The 16,840-nt window shown below is 41.7% G+C and overlaps 1 protein-coding gene across 4 annotated transcripts in view; it reads right to left on the bottom strand.

Moving 5' to 3' along the window:
• The window catches only part of rnf44 (ring finger protein 44), a 144,266-nt gene that overhangs the window by 25,785 nt on the left and 101,641 nt on the right, over positions 1–16,840 (bottom strand). For 3 of the 4 annotated variants that reach the window (XM_033029484.1, XM_033029486.1, XM_033029488.1), the window contains 3 exons: positions 9,406–9,652; positions 6,608–6,775; positions 2,051–2,221 (listed from right to left, as the gene is read on the bottom strand). In XM_033029484.1, coding sequence (XP_032885375.1) covers positions 2,051–2,221; positions 6,608–6,775; positions 9,406–9,652 — 586 coding nt within the window. The remainder of the gene's footprint in view (positions 1–2,050; positions 2,222–6,607; positions 6,776–9,405; positions 9,653–16,840) is intronic. The other variant, XM_033029485.1, reaches the window with a different exon arrangement.

Raw genomic sequence — 16,840 nt, 5'->3', positions numbered from 1 at the left:
CTTCTAGACATAAAGGGTAGTGGAGAATATATATTGCTTCATGTGCTGCTGGGCACAAAAGAGGAAAAAAATTGGCAACAGAAATATTAACAACTTCACCAGCAAAGCATCACTGAACTTTTTCCAGATGTCTAAGATGGGGGGAAAATTATCATAGTTTACAAAACACAGTACAGAAACAGCCCACTGGATGCCTGGCTCCCAAAATAAATGCACCAAAAGTATTTGTACTTCACACTGTCATGTAACACATTCAACTTTGTAGTGTTTGCAAGTATTGAGTTACTCTCAGCTCTTCCCTGATGTTCTGAAACTTCCTCTTCTTCCAAGTAGATTTTTAGTTCTTTTGCAGAGCTTATTCTAAACCACTTTCTTTCCAGAGTGAAATCAGATTGTAATAGCTCGTTCTGTAGAATAACATTTGTCTTGGTCAATTTTCCTTGTCAGCGTAATCCTAGGATGCAGAACAGACAATGCGAGCGGCACAGTGGCGCTGCCTCACAGTGCCAGAGACCCGGGTTAGATCCAGTCCTCGGGTGCTGTGTGTACGCGGATTTGCACGTTCTCCTTGCGACTGTGTGGGTTTCCTCTGGGCACTGGTTTCCTCCCACATCCCAAAGATGTGGGGGGTTTCAGGCTAATTGGCCTCTGTAAATTGCCCCCAGTGTGAAGGGAATGGATGAGAAAGTGGAATAACATGGAACTAGTGTAAACGGGTGATCGATGGTCAACCTCCTGTACAAGACAGTGATCACTGATCACCATACCAAGCAAAGGAATTGCATGCTCAGTGTGCAGCGGATAAATGAGAAGGCATTCTACAAGACCACTGCCTTCCTAGCTCACCGAGATAGTTAATTGTCAATTCAGCAGATCAAACTGTTCATCAGAACCTGGAGAAACAAGGAACTGCAGATACTGGTTTACAACAAAAGACACAAATGCCAGAGTAACTCAGTGGTTCGAGCAGCATCTCTGGAGAACATAGATAGGTGACATTGCGGGTCGAGCTGCTTCTTCAGTCACCTATCCATCTTCTCAAGGGATGCTGCCTGACCTACTGAGTTACTCCAGCACTGTATGTCTTTTTTTCCCCATCGGAACCAGGGCTTGCTAGCTTGTGGAGCTACGTTATACACTTTTACTAAAGGGCCCACACAGTTTCTTTGATTTTGGACCAAACAAATGAGGGTACCATGTTCATGTCGCAGAACCATTCGGCCCATCGAATCTCCTCCACCATTCAATCATAGCTGATCTACCTTTCTCTCTCAAATCCATTTCCTGCCTTCTCCCCAAAACCTTTGCCACCCATTCTAATCAACAACCTATCAATCTCCGCTTTAAAAATACCGAGACTTGGTCTCCACAGCCATCTGTGGCAATGAATTCTACAGAATCACCACCCTCTGGCTAAAAAAAAAATCCCTTCTCATCTCCTTTCAAAAAGGGTCGTCCCTTTCTGCTGAGGTCGTGCCCTCTTGTCCTAGACTCTCCAACTGGTGGAAACATTCTCTCCACGTCCACTCTAACTAGGCCTTTCATTATGCGGGAAGTTTCAATGAGATCCCCCTCGCCCTTCTAAACTCTAGCGAGTACAGGCCCAAAGCCATCAAATGCTCATCATATGTTAACCCAATCAACCCTGGGATCATTCTCGTTAACCTCCACTGGACCCTGTCCAACAATGGAGTGCAGGTGGTGCAAAAGAAACCCCCAGTAAATAAGTTTATTTCTCTCACATCTCAGGAGCATCTCAACTTGAGGGAATTAAAAACGTGCAGTGTTGCATTTGTTGCCAGTTGTGCATTCAGTCTGATAGTCACCTCCTTTGACTTCACCAGAATTGCATATCAGAGGTGTGCAGATATGATGGCCGATGCAATATCATTCGTTACCGCCACCCAGTTAAACTTTGCTACCAATCATACACTGACAAATTCCATGCGAAATGAAACTATTATTACTATCGTTGAGAACAGAACTCTGAACAGAGCAGAAGAACTTGGCTTTGGGTTTAGGCATATCCTTCTTTGAATGTTTGACTTACCAATCGTGGGTGCTGTGGTTGGATTGGAACAAACTGGCCCAAAGGGGGAAGGTGAGGATGTTGGTGGGGTGGCAGATGGGGAGGGTGAAGTATAAAATGTTCACTGGAGATAAGTGGAGGGAAGGTTTGATAAGAGACTGGCAAATGCTGCATTGTGCATGCATGAATCAGCTGGAAAACAAGATAAAGACACATTTACAAGGCGAGAAATATGATACCTGGAAGAAAAAACAAATAGTACAAGATGGATTACAGTAACAGAGGCACTCAAACTGTAAAACTTGCAGAACCTTAAAATAAAATGTGCATCTTGATTACCTAAAACTAACATTTCAAAAGACATTTACATAGTTCACAATATATATGAACAATTCCCTACTGTACAATTTCAGAGACACAGCTGGAAACAGTTTATATGCAAAGACTAAAGTGCAATAAGCTAGCATGTTTTCATGTAATTAAGAAACGTATAGCTATTTGGTTATTTAAGAATTTCCTTTCTATGTTATGTTATAGTGTTTGGTTGGTACCAGATATAATACTGTTCCATACCAAAAAATGTATCCATCCGACACAGATGTTGGTAGTGAGTTCTTCCAACACAGGGAGTATCAGTCAAGTCTAGTGTTGCCACCATCTGATACTTAAATGTACAATTTCAGCAGAGATTATTGGATGGCCTGGAGCGGGCAGCGCCACTGAGTGTTCCTGCCCAATTGGGAAAAATTCAATGTCCATATTACTGCCACCCACAGGACTACAAACTTGGGCATTTGCAGAAGGTTAATCCTGGGGTTTTCCTGGGACAGTGAGATTCGTTGACTACTCAACATTTTTGGAAAGTTTTACAGAATATTAATCCATTATATTTCCATGGGTACATACGGATAAATGAGATTTTAAGTAAACTAATTGGCAAGAAGTGTGTACATCACCAGAGTTGGTCATGATTTCACTATAAAAATAGTCAAGACAATGGAAACTAATCCATTTCTATCAATTTCTATTTCTTGACAGTAAAGTCAAGGGATCAAACTTTGTTTTTGGCCCAAATTATTGATATCTGCCATTCATTACACTGGCTACAGACACTCTCTCGAATCTTGCACCACAACATATTTTAACTTGCAGAGCCAAAATATTGCAGTGACCTCTTCCGAGATCTCCACCAAGTGAAGAAAGCTACGGAACTAGCCCACTAAGCAATCAATCCCATTAACAACTGTTAATAAGCAGAGTCTGAAATAAGGAGTACATTAAAAACATTTAATTCAACTAAGTTTCTGTGCATCATCTTAACCAATCCATCAATGTAAAAATTCCTAATGAGCAACGCAGATAGTGTACGAGTAGTAATATTTAATTCAATGTAAAATTATATATACAAAAGAGCGTTATTAAAGGAAGAGGGAATTAAGAGAGATAAAAGATATGGGAAAAAATTGAAAAACACATCTTGAATAATTTAAATGAAAATTAAACTTGGAAAAGTGAATTTTCAGTAGCAGAGATCATTTGAAATTAATTAAATTATTTTACATCTTTAAAAAGAGATTGATCTAATTCAACATTTTAGCAGATATATGGGAAACAATTGCAGCAACTTCAAGCTGTTCTGCGTATTTCAGTATTCAATCTCTCGGTCAGATATCATTTATACACAGTTTCTAAAGGCACAGGACAAGCCAATACATTTATGATTTCCTGTTTAATCACATTGTAAAGGCGTCAAAAGCTGACTAATTTACAAATTAATAATTGTAATCTGCATCGCCACAGGAAAATCCAATCCATATAGATTTTAATTTTTAATATTAAAACATAAATATTAGCAAACTAGTATCAGGTTGGATTCTTTAACTGGAAACTTTAGCTATAAATCTGCTCTCCTGCCACTCCCATTAGGTTTAGAATCTGATCGAAAATTTGAAAAGCTGAAAGAATTTCTGCAGAAAATGCTGATTTTATTTCACTCGGAGACAGAAAGGACAACTACAAATGAGAGAAACTCATATTCCTAATCTGTTTAATGAAAACAAATGAGATAGAGGATAAAAAGGAAAACTAAAGATTATTAAGAGTTTGGACACGCTAGAAGCAGGAAACGTTCCCGATGTTGGGGGAGTCCAGAACCAGGGTTTAAGAATAGTTTCACAGTTTAAGAATAAGGGGTAAGCCGTTGAGAACGGAGATGAGGAAACACTTTTTCTCACAGAAAGTTATGTGTCTGTGGAATTCTCTGCCGATTCTTTGGATACTTTCAAGAGAGAGCTAGATAGGGCTCTTAAAGATAGCGGAGTCAGGGGATATGGGGAGAAGGCAGGAACGGAGTACTGATGATCATCCATAATCACATTGAATGGCGGTGTTGGCTCGAAGGGCCGAATGGCCTACTCCTGCCCCTATGGTCTATTGTCTATAAAGTGGTATTTTTTCTCCTGCTGCTCATGCAAAGGGATTAATTACACAGTGATTTTATGAAAGAAGCAATGGTTAAATTATACAAAAGTATGTTAAAAAATGTACATACTCTGCAGATCAAAATTTGTGCACATGATCCAAATCCATTGTATAGCTATTACCTATCTAATCGCCTCCTATACATCACTATTGTATCTGCTTTGACTACCTCCCCAGGCAGCATGCTCCAGGCATCCACTATTCTCTGTGTAAAAAAAACATGCCTGCACACATCTCCTTTAAACTTTGCTCCTTTCACCTTAAAGCTATGCTCTCTAATCTTTGATATTTTGATATATTGTGAAAAAGGTTAATGCTGTCTACTGTGCCTAGGCTCTCATATTTTTTCAAATATACTTCTGTCAGGTCTCCCCTCAATCTCCGATGCTCCAGAGAAAACAATCCAAGTTTGTCCAATCTATTTTGGGGCTGAAACCCTCTAATCCAGGCAGCAATCCGGTAAACCCCCCGTGCACCCACTCCAAAGGCTCAATATCCTTCCTGTAATAGGGCGACCAAAACTGTACGATGCTCCAAATGTGACCTAACGAAAGTCTTATAAAGCTGCAACATGACTTCATGATTCTTATACTCAAGGCATTGACCGATGAAAGCAAGTATACCATATACCTTCTTTATCAATCTATCTACTTGTATTGCCACTTTCAGAGGGCAATGGACTCTGAACCCAAGATCCCTCTTGTTCATCAATGCTGTTAAGCGGCTTGCCATTAACTGTATACTTTCCCATTACATTCGACCTCCCAAAGTGCAATACCTCACATTTGCTCAGGTCAAACTGCATCTGCCATTTCATATTCCATATCTGTAACCGATCCAAATCCTGCTGTATGTATCCTTTGACGGCCTTCCTCACTGTCCACAATTTTGCCGATTTTGGTGTGATCCTGAAATTTACCAACCAACCCATCCATCTACATTTAGATCCCTGTGGAACCCCACTGGTCACAGACCTCGAGCCAGAATACCACCCTTTCACAACTACTCTCTGTCTTCCATGACTAAACTAGTTCTGAATCTAAATTACTGAGTCATTGTGGATCATAAGTATCTTAATCCTCTGGATCAGCTTACCATGAGGGACGTTCTCAAATGCTCTACCAAAAGATATGTAGATAACATCCATTGTCCTATCCTCATCAATCATCTTCTTCACCAAAATCGACCAAGTTAGTAAGACTAAACCATGCCAAATGACCCACATTATTCCATTCTCTTCCACCTGAAAGTAAATCTTATCCTCTCCAACAGATTCCCTCCTGCTGATATGAGGCTCATTGGCTCATAATTTCCTGATTTGTCCCTACTTCCCTTCTTAAACAAAGGACCAACATTAGCTACTTTCCAGTCCCCTAATGGAGCTCCCCAGTGGCTAGAGGATACAGAGATCTTATTCAAGGCCCCTGCAATTTCCTCCCTTGCCTCTATCAATAACCAGGGATAGATTACTAAATGAAAACATTAAATAGAGGCATCACTACAAAGCTAACCTACTTTAAAAGTTCTTGAGTCTCAATGGGCAATAATTCTGACAAAGGCAAGGTAAACAAAAAAAAAATCTGTGGAAAAGTTGATTTAACATTATACCAAAGTTAAACACAAAACTGGTTCTTAAGTAATTGTTAAAAGTCAGTAACAAATTGAAGACGAAATACAAATTTGAAAGAAAATTTGAAAGAAAATAACCTAGGCCGATTGATGCACATTTAAATGACATGAAAAAAACATTATTTTCTGAGTTTTTCAATACAATGTGAAAATCAATCCTGATTTAACTTCAAACTTACTGGTCATATTGAACAAAACAATAGAATTTATAAGCTGAAAACATGGTTTGTGATCATATAGAACTTTTCTACTGCAAAATTTAGATGTCTGTGTACCAGTAACATACTACCATCAAACCAGTATTATTTGAAATCATGAATGTCTGACACTTAAACGTTGGAAACTGCTTGTATACGGAAGAATATCATATATTTTATTTTACAAGGCATTAATCATTATATTTATCCTTCTGAACAACAGCAACAGAATAGTGGATAATTGTATCATATCTCAATTCTTAAAACTTACAGGTGGCGGAACGCAGCAGACTGGGTAGTGTTGTCCACTGAACATTACTGAGCATGCCGGGACCTGTTGTGTGTTGCACCCTGGAATATGTTGCCCCGTATGGAGTGGGAAACCATGTGCCGTTACTGTGGTGACAGTATAGGACACAGGGACTGTTCCTTGATGCATCTAGAACATAGCAAAAGGAAGAATTTGTAGGAGCACTGCATGTTGCGTTTCAAAAAATAATAATCCTGAGGTACAACTAACAATCTGTTCATGACCATCTATACATTGGGTAATGATAATTAAACCATTCATATTGTATGGACCATGCAGCAAGATATCAGATCTGAAATAGATATCCAAAAATTATACCAAATTCGTCAATTTACAAACCGTGCACATCATTTACATTTTAATACATTTATTTCAAATTATTTCTGCAATGATTCCAAGTCCATATTGTCTGCAGTTGCACAGTAATTAATTAACAAAATCATGTTGAGAATAAAGTATTGTTTGAAGTATCAGCAATGGCTAGTCAATATCTTACTATTCTTTATTGGCAACACAAAATTAATGAAATCACTCTTAGTAAGTTGAAATGCTCCAGCTAAAAACAATTACTCCTCCTGATCCCAGCCTGGACAGTAACAAAAAGTCAGCATCTAACGACTGGGAAGAAACTTTAGCATTAGTAATGAAAGATCTTGTGCAACTGGAAAATGCACAGAGATAATGAGCGTATTGCAAACCACATGTACAAGAACAATAATACACCAAATTATCACAGACACCGATTATCAACAGGGAGTGATGTCATTAGGATATCAAAGCAATGCAAAAAGGGGCTTGAGATTTAGCAGTGCTGGAATGAGGAATTCTGGATACCAATCTTTTTTTTGGTGTGAAATGTGGGGATAAGAGAATTAGAGGATTTCAGTCGTGTAACTAATGGCATTGCTGATGCAAGACTCTCTCATCTCCATTGCCGTCAAGACACAGGGCAGTCTTTTGGGATAACATGAGCTTTGTTATTATCCTAAAAAAAAGCCAGGAACATACTGAATAGGGATCAGGAATACCTGGCAATTAAAGATTCTACACAGAAACAAGGATGCCTTACTAACATCCTTACTAAGGATGCCTTGGAAAGCCCCGTCTCACTTTTAACTGGACAATGTTATGTTGTGGGTACACATAATTGCTGGAGAAACTCAGCGGGTGCAGCAGAATCTATGATGTTGTGTTGTGATTCACTGAAGCTCCTTTCACCACTCACTGCCTTTTCTTCTATCAATCATTTTTGCAATGCACACGGTGATCACCGAACCAATGAACAGCCCACCGTGGGTTGGGTTCATTCATGGCATAGGGGTGTATTGGGCCACTGTCCTTCAGTCCCACTAGGCCGGAGCACGTCCCGCACCCCCTGCATTATCCGTCCCCGCCGTGGCAGTCTCTTACACCTTAGTACTGTAGCTGTTGCGAACAGGGTTCTTTAAGTTTTGTCATGTTCTCCAGTGGTCTGCACAACAACATTGCAGCTGAGAGCTTTGAAGTCGAGACCCTGAGCAAAGTTTAGTGAGAAGTTTGTTGTGTGCAAGACGCTACAGAGTTGCTTTTCGTGTACTTTTGTCCAACGTTTTGGAATTTTTCAGGCATACATTGGAGTGGCCGATGCCACTACATACAAAACATCAAAGTAAGATAAACTTCCAACTTCTAGGTAGGTGTGGAGCAGCAGAGTGATATAGCTGTTAACACTGTGGCCTCACATCTCCTGGGTGTTGGGCTCGATCCCTGGAACTTGTGAACTCTCTCCAAAACTATGAGCGTTTCTGCTGGGTGATCTGGTGTCCTCCCACATCCCAACGACGCGCAGGTAGCTTTGTGTGCGTTGAACGTAGAGATAATAAAAGGGGGCGGTAATTTGTGGGCAATTGTGAGAACGAATAAGTTGCAGGCATACAGAATCATGAGTGGAGTGGGGGTGAATTGGATACCCCTCTGGATGGACTCAATGAGCTGAATGCGTTACCGTAAGCACCATGTCTTTTACATCCTCAGAGCTTCAAGACACACAGCAGGGTTATGGAAACTTGCAGCATTCAACAGTTAGCCTCAGAGTGCTAAAGGCCCAGGTTCGATCCTGACCTCGGGTGCTGTCTGCATGCAATTTGCACGTTCTCCCCGTGACCATGTGAGGTTTTTCTCCGGGTGCTCCGTTTTTCTCCTCCCCAACTCAAAGATGTGTGGGTTTGTAGGTTCATTAGCCTCTGTAAATTTAAGGTGGTGTGTAGGGATAGTCAATAGTGCTTTAATTAAGTGGATGCGAAAGTGGGATAACACAGAGCTTGTGTGAACAGGTGATTGATGGTTGGCATAGACTTGGTAGGCCGAAGGGCTTGTTTCCATCCCGTGTCTCTGAACTAATCTTACTGTTATTCCACCTTCCACCAAGTTAATTTAAAGAATATTAGTTTCAAAAAGGTTCGTATAGCATGGCTCTTCGGTCCTACTTGCCCATGCTGACCAAGATGCCCCATCTACACCAGTCCCACTTGCCCGTGTTTGGCCTATAAGCCTCTAAACCTTTCCTATCCATGTGTCTTTTAAATATTGTTCGAGTATCTACCTCAACTACCTCCTCTGGCAGCTCATTCCACATGCCCACCACCCTTTGTATGAAAAAGGTTGCCCCCCCCCCCCAGGTTGTGTGCTTTTAGTTGGCAAACGCACACTGGTGCCAATGGCACTGGTGAAACGATTACGTTTAAGAGAGCATTGGACAAAAATAGCGGAGTAACTCTAACCTGTTCGTGGAGATCCACCATTACAGGATTTTGCTGCGGAGGATGGGCAGCGGGGTGAAGCATACGTGGTGATAGGTTTGTGTGATTGTAAGACCGATTTTCATCTATAGGCATTTGCTGTGAATATGGAGGATGGTGGTAGTTTTCATCCTGGTTGATGGGATTATGCAAAGGCCTGTCACGCCTCCCCCACTGGCGCCGCGCAGGAGGACTGCAACAAACCGGCAAGAATGTAAAAAGACTGAAACTGTGAAGAGAAAAGATTTAAAAATATACACCGAATCTACACAATTTTCCACAATCTCATTTTGACATTTGTTCACCTGCATTCATCCTCCCGCTTCACTGACCTAAACTGCGCCCAGGATGTGCAGTTGCCACCAGTCCACTCCCCACCGCCCCCATAACCGTGACAACATTACCAGCTGCATGACCCACCCACCACCACTCCCCCCCCACCCTGATAACTTTTCAGTCATTAGATTTACTAAGCAACTGCCCTCTCCTGCACAAAAGATCTCGGCAAAGACGCTTGCAACACTGCAACACTGCAACACTGCAGTAAAGAACCACCAGCTATGGTTAGAGGTTTGTCAAAACACAAATCTTGGCAAAGAATGGGCTGCTCTCCCTGCTATTTCAATGATATATTCAGTCCAGGAGACCACAATAAAATATTTCCCCTTTCTTAGCCTCCCATTTGAATGAATGAAAATCACTCCACACTTCCTTCATTGCTAAAAGTCTCCAGTCCTGACAAAACTCATTAATTTAGGAAGGGACAGGTTTTAAGATATGAAACAAAGGAGAAAAATGTTGGAAATACTCAGCAGACCAGGCAGTGGCTGTGGTAGGAGAATCAGGAGATAACATTTCAGGTCACTGACCTTTCATCGGAACAGTGAAGAGGGAGGGGAGGGTGAAGAGAATAGAGGGAATGTTGGAGACTGGGTGGGCACCAGGTTATCAACCTGAAACATTAACACTGGCTTCTCCTTCCACAGATGCTGCCTATGAAAAGGTTAAATGCTTTTAAATATATAAAAGATACATGGTGGAATACTTGACTGTAGGTTGTAGCTTGTATTTTGTCTCAAGCAGGCTTTCTCTAGTGGAAAAGTACCAATTGATAAGAGAGAGAGAGAGAGAGAGAGAGAGAGAGAGAGAGAGAGAGAGAGAGAGAGAGAGGGGGAGAGAAAGAGAGACAAGACCAGGCTTGTCTCAGGTTGATGTATATTGAGACAATTACTAAATGTCTGGAATGTCTTGTCCTGAAAGTACCATCTGATAAGAGAATAAGTTAATGCCTTTGAAATGTCTTGTCTTGGAAGTACCAACTGATGAGATGCCTTTGAACTGCCTGGTCCTGAAGGTGCTGTAGTGATGTATATTGGCTGCATCTTGTGACCATGACCAACATCTTTGGAATGTGACTAAGTGACACACAGTATAAAACACCGTGCAAATCTTTGTTCATTGAAGTGGTGACCCGGGGAAGTCAAGTGTCTGTTGCTTACTTGACTGGTGTATATCCCAGTCACTTCCGCTGGCTGATGATCAGTAAAGCTTGAGTTGGTTTACCTAACCTTTTTGTGAGTTGTCTGTTTTTTAAGTAGTGAACCTTGTCATTGGTGTATAATTGGCAGGACCTCGCATGGACTGTCAACGGATGACTGTGTAAGAGGCTACAGAGTGACCGGAATTGGACAGGGAGAAAACTGAGCTCTAATCTAACCCTTTGAGGCCGAACTCCCATAGAAGCTCCCTGGGAACATCTGTGGTCCTTCATCAGAGGTTGATCTGGTTCCCCGCTGAGGTCCTTAATACAGGCAACGGTAAGATCAATTGTGTATGTTTTTGCTACCAAGAGAGTAGTCGGCAATTGGGCATGGCAAACTAAAAAAGCTTGGCGCAAATGTGTATTTTGCTACTAAAGAGAGTAGCCAGCAATTGGGCATGGCAAACTAAAAAGGTTTGGCGCAAATGTGTATTTTACTACTAAAGAGAGTAGTCAGCAATTGGGCATGGCAAACTAAAAAGGTTTGGCGCAAATGTGTATTTTACTACTAAGGAATGTAGTTGGCAATTGGCTCCGAAAACTAAAAAAGTTTGTCGTTCACAAAGTAGCCGGGCTGAGAGAGACTCGCGGCTATAATAATCTGGATAAAAGTGACAGGGAACGACCGTCCAACATATGTATTATTTGAATCCGATAAGTAACAAAGACTATAGAATATTAAGTTATAAGCTAACCAAACGTTTGGGAGATGAATCCTGGCCAGTCGGAGGAACATGGAATGTAGAAACTGGTAAAAAGGCAGTCTTTCAAGGATAGTATACCTAGGAATTGGGATGCTTTACAAACAGAATGTAATTGGCATGATAAAACAACAGGAAAAGGCCGAAAAAGAAAAGGCCTGATTGAGCCGCAAATTAAGCGACAATTGGTAACAAAAAAAGAAAAAAGAGGCGCCAAAACGAAATAACCTCGGGGACCCCTTGTCTGACATGGCGACCCTGTTTATGGAAGAGTGGGACGAGGAACAAATTTGGGGGGGAATGGGGAACAAAGTCGGGAATAATGTAGACCACCTCCCCTATATGCCCTTGTGGCAGGAGTGGGGGGGGGGGGGGGGCTCCAGAGGAGAAGATGAGAAAGAAGAAAGGAAAGGGCTGATGCAGAAGAGGAAGGAAGAGCTGTAATGAATCCAGCAGTGAGAGAGTTAAACAATGTAGAGCCAGAGCACCATTGAGACATGATACTCCTGTCGCCCCTTGCCTCTGCCAAGGCACCGAATTCTGCACATTGGTCCCCACAGAACCAAAGATTCTCGTAGACAGAACGGCCTTGCCAAGACATGGGTGATGTAAAGTTAATACAGAGGGATGCCTCTATCGTGCAACGCGATTTTTGGAAACGAGAGGGCTGCGCCATTGACTCTTTGGCGGGCCTCTGCCTCACCCCGCTCGGACAAGTTTGTATAACTGATGTTTTTCTGCCCGTTCTTTTATATTATATACACTCCCTTACGCATGCTGATAAGGAGGGAAAACAATGGAGATACACCTTACAATTTCAAAACCTCATTGTGATGCCCATTTTCCTTTGTGAAATTTTGTCTCTTAACTCTTTAAACAGAGGAGAGATGCAAATATGCAGTTTGTTTTGTCTTATCAATGTTTTAAATTTGTTTTCTTCCTATTTCTTATCTTTTGAACTGAGTTCAAAAAAAGACCTGGATGCTTTTGGCATCCTGGTTAAAGTGTTAGATGAGATTGGAGATGCCAATATCGCAGGAAAAAAATGTTAATTTGGGAAAAAATTGTGATTAGTAACATTTATACTAGGAATTTGAAATTGTGAATTTGGGGAGATAGATTGGAACAATTGGGAATACTTTTTACATTTTTTTTTCTGAATAATAATGATTTTTTTTTTTTTTAAAGGATTTAAGGATATTGGTGAAGTTATGGATTACTCATTTTGAGTTATTTTGGGAAAGCTTGTTTTGATGTGATCATAGTGTTTGTTTTCTAGAATGCAAATGAGCAGCTAGGTTTCCTGTCTCCAGGCAAGTAAATGTGTGGAGGCTTGCAGCATGTGCTGTGTAAAGGACAAATGAAGGTCCATGCTGTGGTAGACAAAAGTGCTGGAGAAACTCAGCGGGTGCAGCAGCATCTATGGAGCGAAGGAAATAGGCAACGTTTCAGGCTGAAACCCTTCTTCAGCTGTATTGTTCTAGTTGATTACATCAGACCGTAGCTTACAAAAGGGGGTTTGAGGGAACTCACTATGGGGGGGTAAAAAGTCAGAGATAAAGTAGATTGGGGAGGAGAAAGATATTGGGACAATTGAAGACAAAACACCAACTAACCCTGACCTCCTTTCCAGCACTGGGATTCTTATATTTGACTAAACTCTACCATTTGTGCTGTGAGAATGAAAGAAGGGTACAAAAAGTGGTAGTAACAGACCATGACCATGCCAGTTGATGATTCAACTAGGTGATGGCTGGGCTGCACTGATGTGCTTAAGCAAGTGACTACATAAAGATATTCCCACGCCAAGATAGAACCGCTAGATTTATGACATGGAGTCAAAGAGATAATATTTAGATGGGGGTCCCTCTTCAGATAGACTCTGACCAGGGAACACGTTCACAGGAAAGGTGATGAAGGAGGCTTCTCAGTAGTTAAAGACTGATTTCACATTTCCAAACCACTAAAGAGTTTAAGTAAAACCTTGACCGAGACTGGACTGGAATGGGTTAAGGTATTCCCAGCCATTGTGATGGATCAGAACAACCCCTGCTAAAGAGACAGGATTAACGCCTTTTGAATTGATAACAGGACAAGCTATGAACCTACCAGTAGATGGCCCTCCTTGAAATTAGGGTAATCCCAAGCCACGCTAGCTACGTACCTCCTGGGATGCAACTAAGAGTGTGGAAGTTACACCTGCAGGCCCTCAGCGATGAACTAATTATGTATGCACAGCAATTAACCCATGCCTTGCCAGATCTGCATTCTCAGGTACAAGAGGCACAGAAGCCACCACCAATTGAACACAGGGATGAGTCCATATTGTCAGACTACCTGATAAAGGTATTGGAACCGGAAGAAATTGAGACGTGTTGAAAGGGACTGTACCAAGCACACGGGGATTTCCAAGCGAAGCGTAACGAAGGTTTAAACATTTTTTATGACCCTCTTCCCATCCTATGGTAGTATCACGGGAACTCATTAATATGGCCTCCGCTATGGAGACTTGCAAATGCTACTGCCGCCTCCTTGAGTGCAATCCAGAAGGAGATAGAAGGGCTAACAGCTGAGATAGTAGCTATGAAAACTGTAGTATTACAGAACAGAATGGCCCTAGATTTTTTCCTAGCATTAAAAGGAGGGACGTGCGCCATAATTGGCCGAGAATGTTGTGCTTTTATACCCGATGCTTCCTCCAACATTACTGACTTGGCCGCCCATATCAGAATGGAAGTGGCTAAAATAAAGAAGGTAGGAGCTGAATTCCATGATTATAGCTCCGGGGGGAGGTTGGTGGCCATTTAATATATTTGGAAGGACTTGGGGACTTATTGTCCACTATGGATTGATTATATTACTAATTGTACTCCCAATTTGTCTGATGCTATGCTTATGGCCTTTCCTATGCACTCGGCGAGGACTGTAATTGTTATCATCAAAATGATAAGAGGAGGGAATGAAAAGGTTAAATGCTTTTAAATATATAAAAGATACATGGTGGAGTATTTGACTGTAGGTTGTAGTGTATTTTGTCTCAAGCAAGCTTTCTCTTGTGGAGAGAGATGGGGAGGGGGAGAGGGTTGGGGAGGTGGAGGGGAAGGGGTAGGGGGAGAGGGAGAGAGACGCCCAGGCTTGTCTCAGGTTGATGTATATTGAGACAATGACTAAATGTCTGGAATGTCTTGTCCTGAAAGTTACCATCTGATAAGAGACCGATGCCTTTGAAATGTCTTGTCTTGGAAGTACCAACTGATAAGATGCCTTTGAACTGGAAGGTACACAAAATTGCTGGGGAAACTCAGCGGGTGCAGCAGCATCTATGGAGCGAAGGAAATAGGCGACGTTTCGGGTCGAAACCCTTCTTCAGACGGGTTCTTTTGAACACAGATGCCTTTGAACTGTCTGGTCCTGAAGGTGCTATAGTGATGTATATTGGCTGCATCTTGTAACCATGACTAACATCTTTGGAATGTGACTAAGTGACACACAGTATAAAATACCGTGCAAATCTTTGTTCACTGAAGTGGTGGCATGGGGGAGTCAAGTGTCTGTTGCTTACTAGTATCCCCGTCACATCCGCCAGCTGATGATCAGTAAAGCTTGAGTTGGTTTACCTAACCTTTTTGTGAGTTGTCTGTTTTTTAAGTAGTGAACCGTATCACCTAAGTTTCTGAAACTTTTGGCATAAGAAGTCACATTATAAATTTTAGGACCCGAGTCATACAGCCTGAAAGCAGGTCCTTCGGCTCAACTTGCCCAAGCTGACCACATGCCCCATCTATAGTAATCCCACCTGTCCAGGCTTGGTGCATATCCCTCTAGACCTATCCAAACATAATTTCGACATTATGATAGTACCTGCCTCAACTACCTCCTTTTCAACAACTTGTTCCATATACCCACCACATTTTGTGTAAAAAAGTTAACGCTCAGGTTCCTATTAAATTTTTCCCCCCTCACCTCAAACCTTTGGTTCTCGATTCCCCTACTCTGAGCAAAAGACTGTGTGTTTATTGGATCTATTCCTCTCATGATCTTGCAAACTTCTATAAGAACACCCCTCATCCTCCTGCGCTCCAAGGAATAATGTCCTAGCCTGCTCAACATCTCTCGATAGCTCAGGCCCTACAGTCCTGGCACTATCCTCTAAAATCTTCTCTGCACCTTTTTCCAGCTTGACATGTTTCCTATAACAGTGTCTAAATCTGAACACAATAATCTAAATGTGGTCACACCAATGTCTTAGCCAACCAATATAACCTCCCAACTTCTATACTCAATATTCTGACCTCAAGGAACTAATTTTCTTTTGCTTATGATTTGTCATAAACTGCCTTCGTTCTCCAGTGCACCTGAAGGTGGCAAGAACTACTGTATGTTTCATAATGTTCTATCATTACCTCTCTAACCTTGCATTATATGGCTCAGTTTATAAAAGTACCCCAAATTATTCATTGAATCAACTCGTCATTCTGCTTCCAGGGATCTGTGAGAATGCGCTCCAAGACACTCCCACACTGTACATTTCTCCATGTTCAACTATTTTTTGCCTTGCCTGTTCCCACCCTTCAAGTGCTGTATTTCCTACTTCTCCACACTGAATTCTACTTGTCATCCTTCTACCTGCCCACAAGCAATCCAGCGGTTTCATTCTCACCAGCGATAAATTAATAGAGAATGTTGGAAAAGCCTCAGCAAGTCAGGTAGCATCTGTGGAAGGAGAAACAGGCTAATGAACTTCCATCAAAACTGTTTGTGGAAACCTGTGTGTTTTAGCACAAGGTCGGGTGATAGGAGTAGAATTAGGTCATTCGGCCCATCAAGTCTACTCCACCATTCAATCATGGCTGATCTATCTCTCCCTCCTAACCCCATTCTCCTGCCTTCTCCCCATGACCTCTGACACCCGTACTAATCATTATGTTGCAGGGAGTGGGAGGGGTGGAGAGAACAAAAACAATGCCTGTAAAGGAGTGGTTGAGGCAAAGGAATTGAAGTGGTGAAGGTGCCAGAGAACAGTGATGGCTTATTAATTTGATCTGTTTGGAGGTGATGTAAAGTGAACAAGTAAATAGAACAAAGACAACTAAGAACCTAAGAGTGTATTAAGGGACTACAGATGCTGGAAACTGGGGGCAAAAACTAAACTGCTGGAAGAACTCAGTAGATCCTG

This window comes from Amblyraja radiata, chromosome 11, assembly GCF_010909765.2.
Source record: "Amblyraja radiata isolate CabotCenter1 chromosome 11, sAmbRad1.1.pri, whole genome shotgun sequence".
NCBI classification, from domain to species: Eukaryota; Metazoa; Chordata; class Chondrichthyes; order Rajiformes; family Rajidae; genus Amblyraja; species Amblyraja radiata.
Note: the sequence above shows the minus strand (reverse complement) of the source record. Positions and strands in the feature narration are given on the sequence as shown.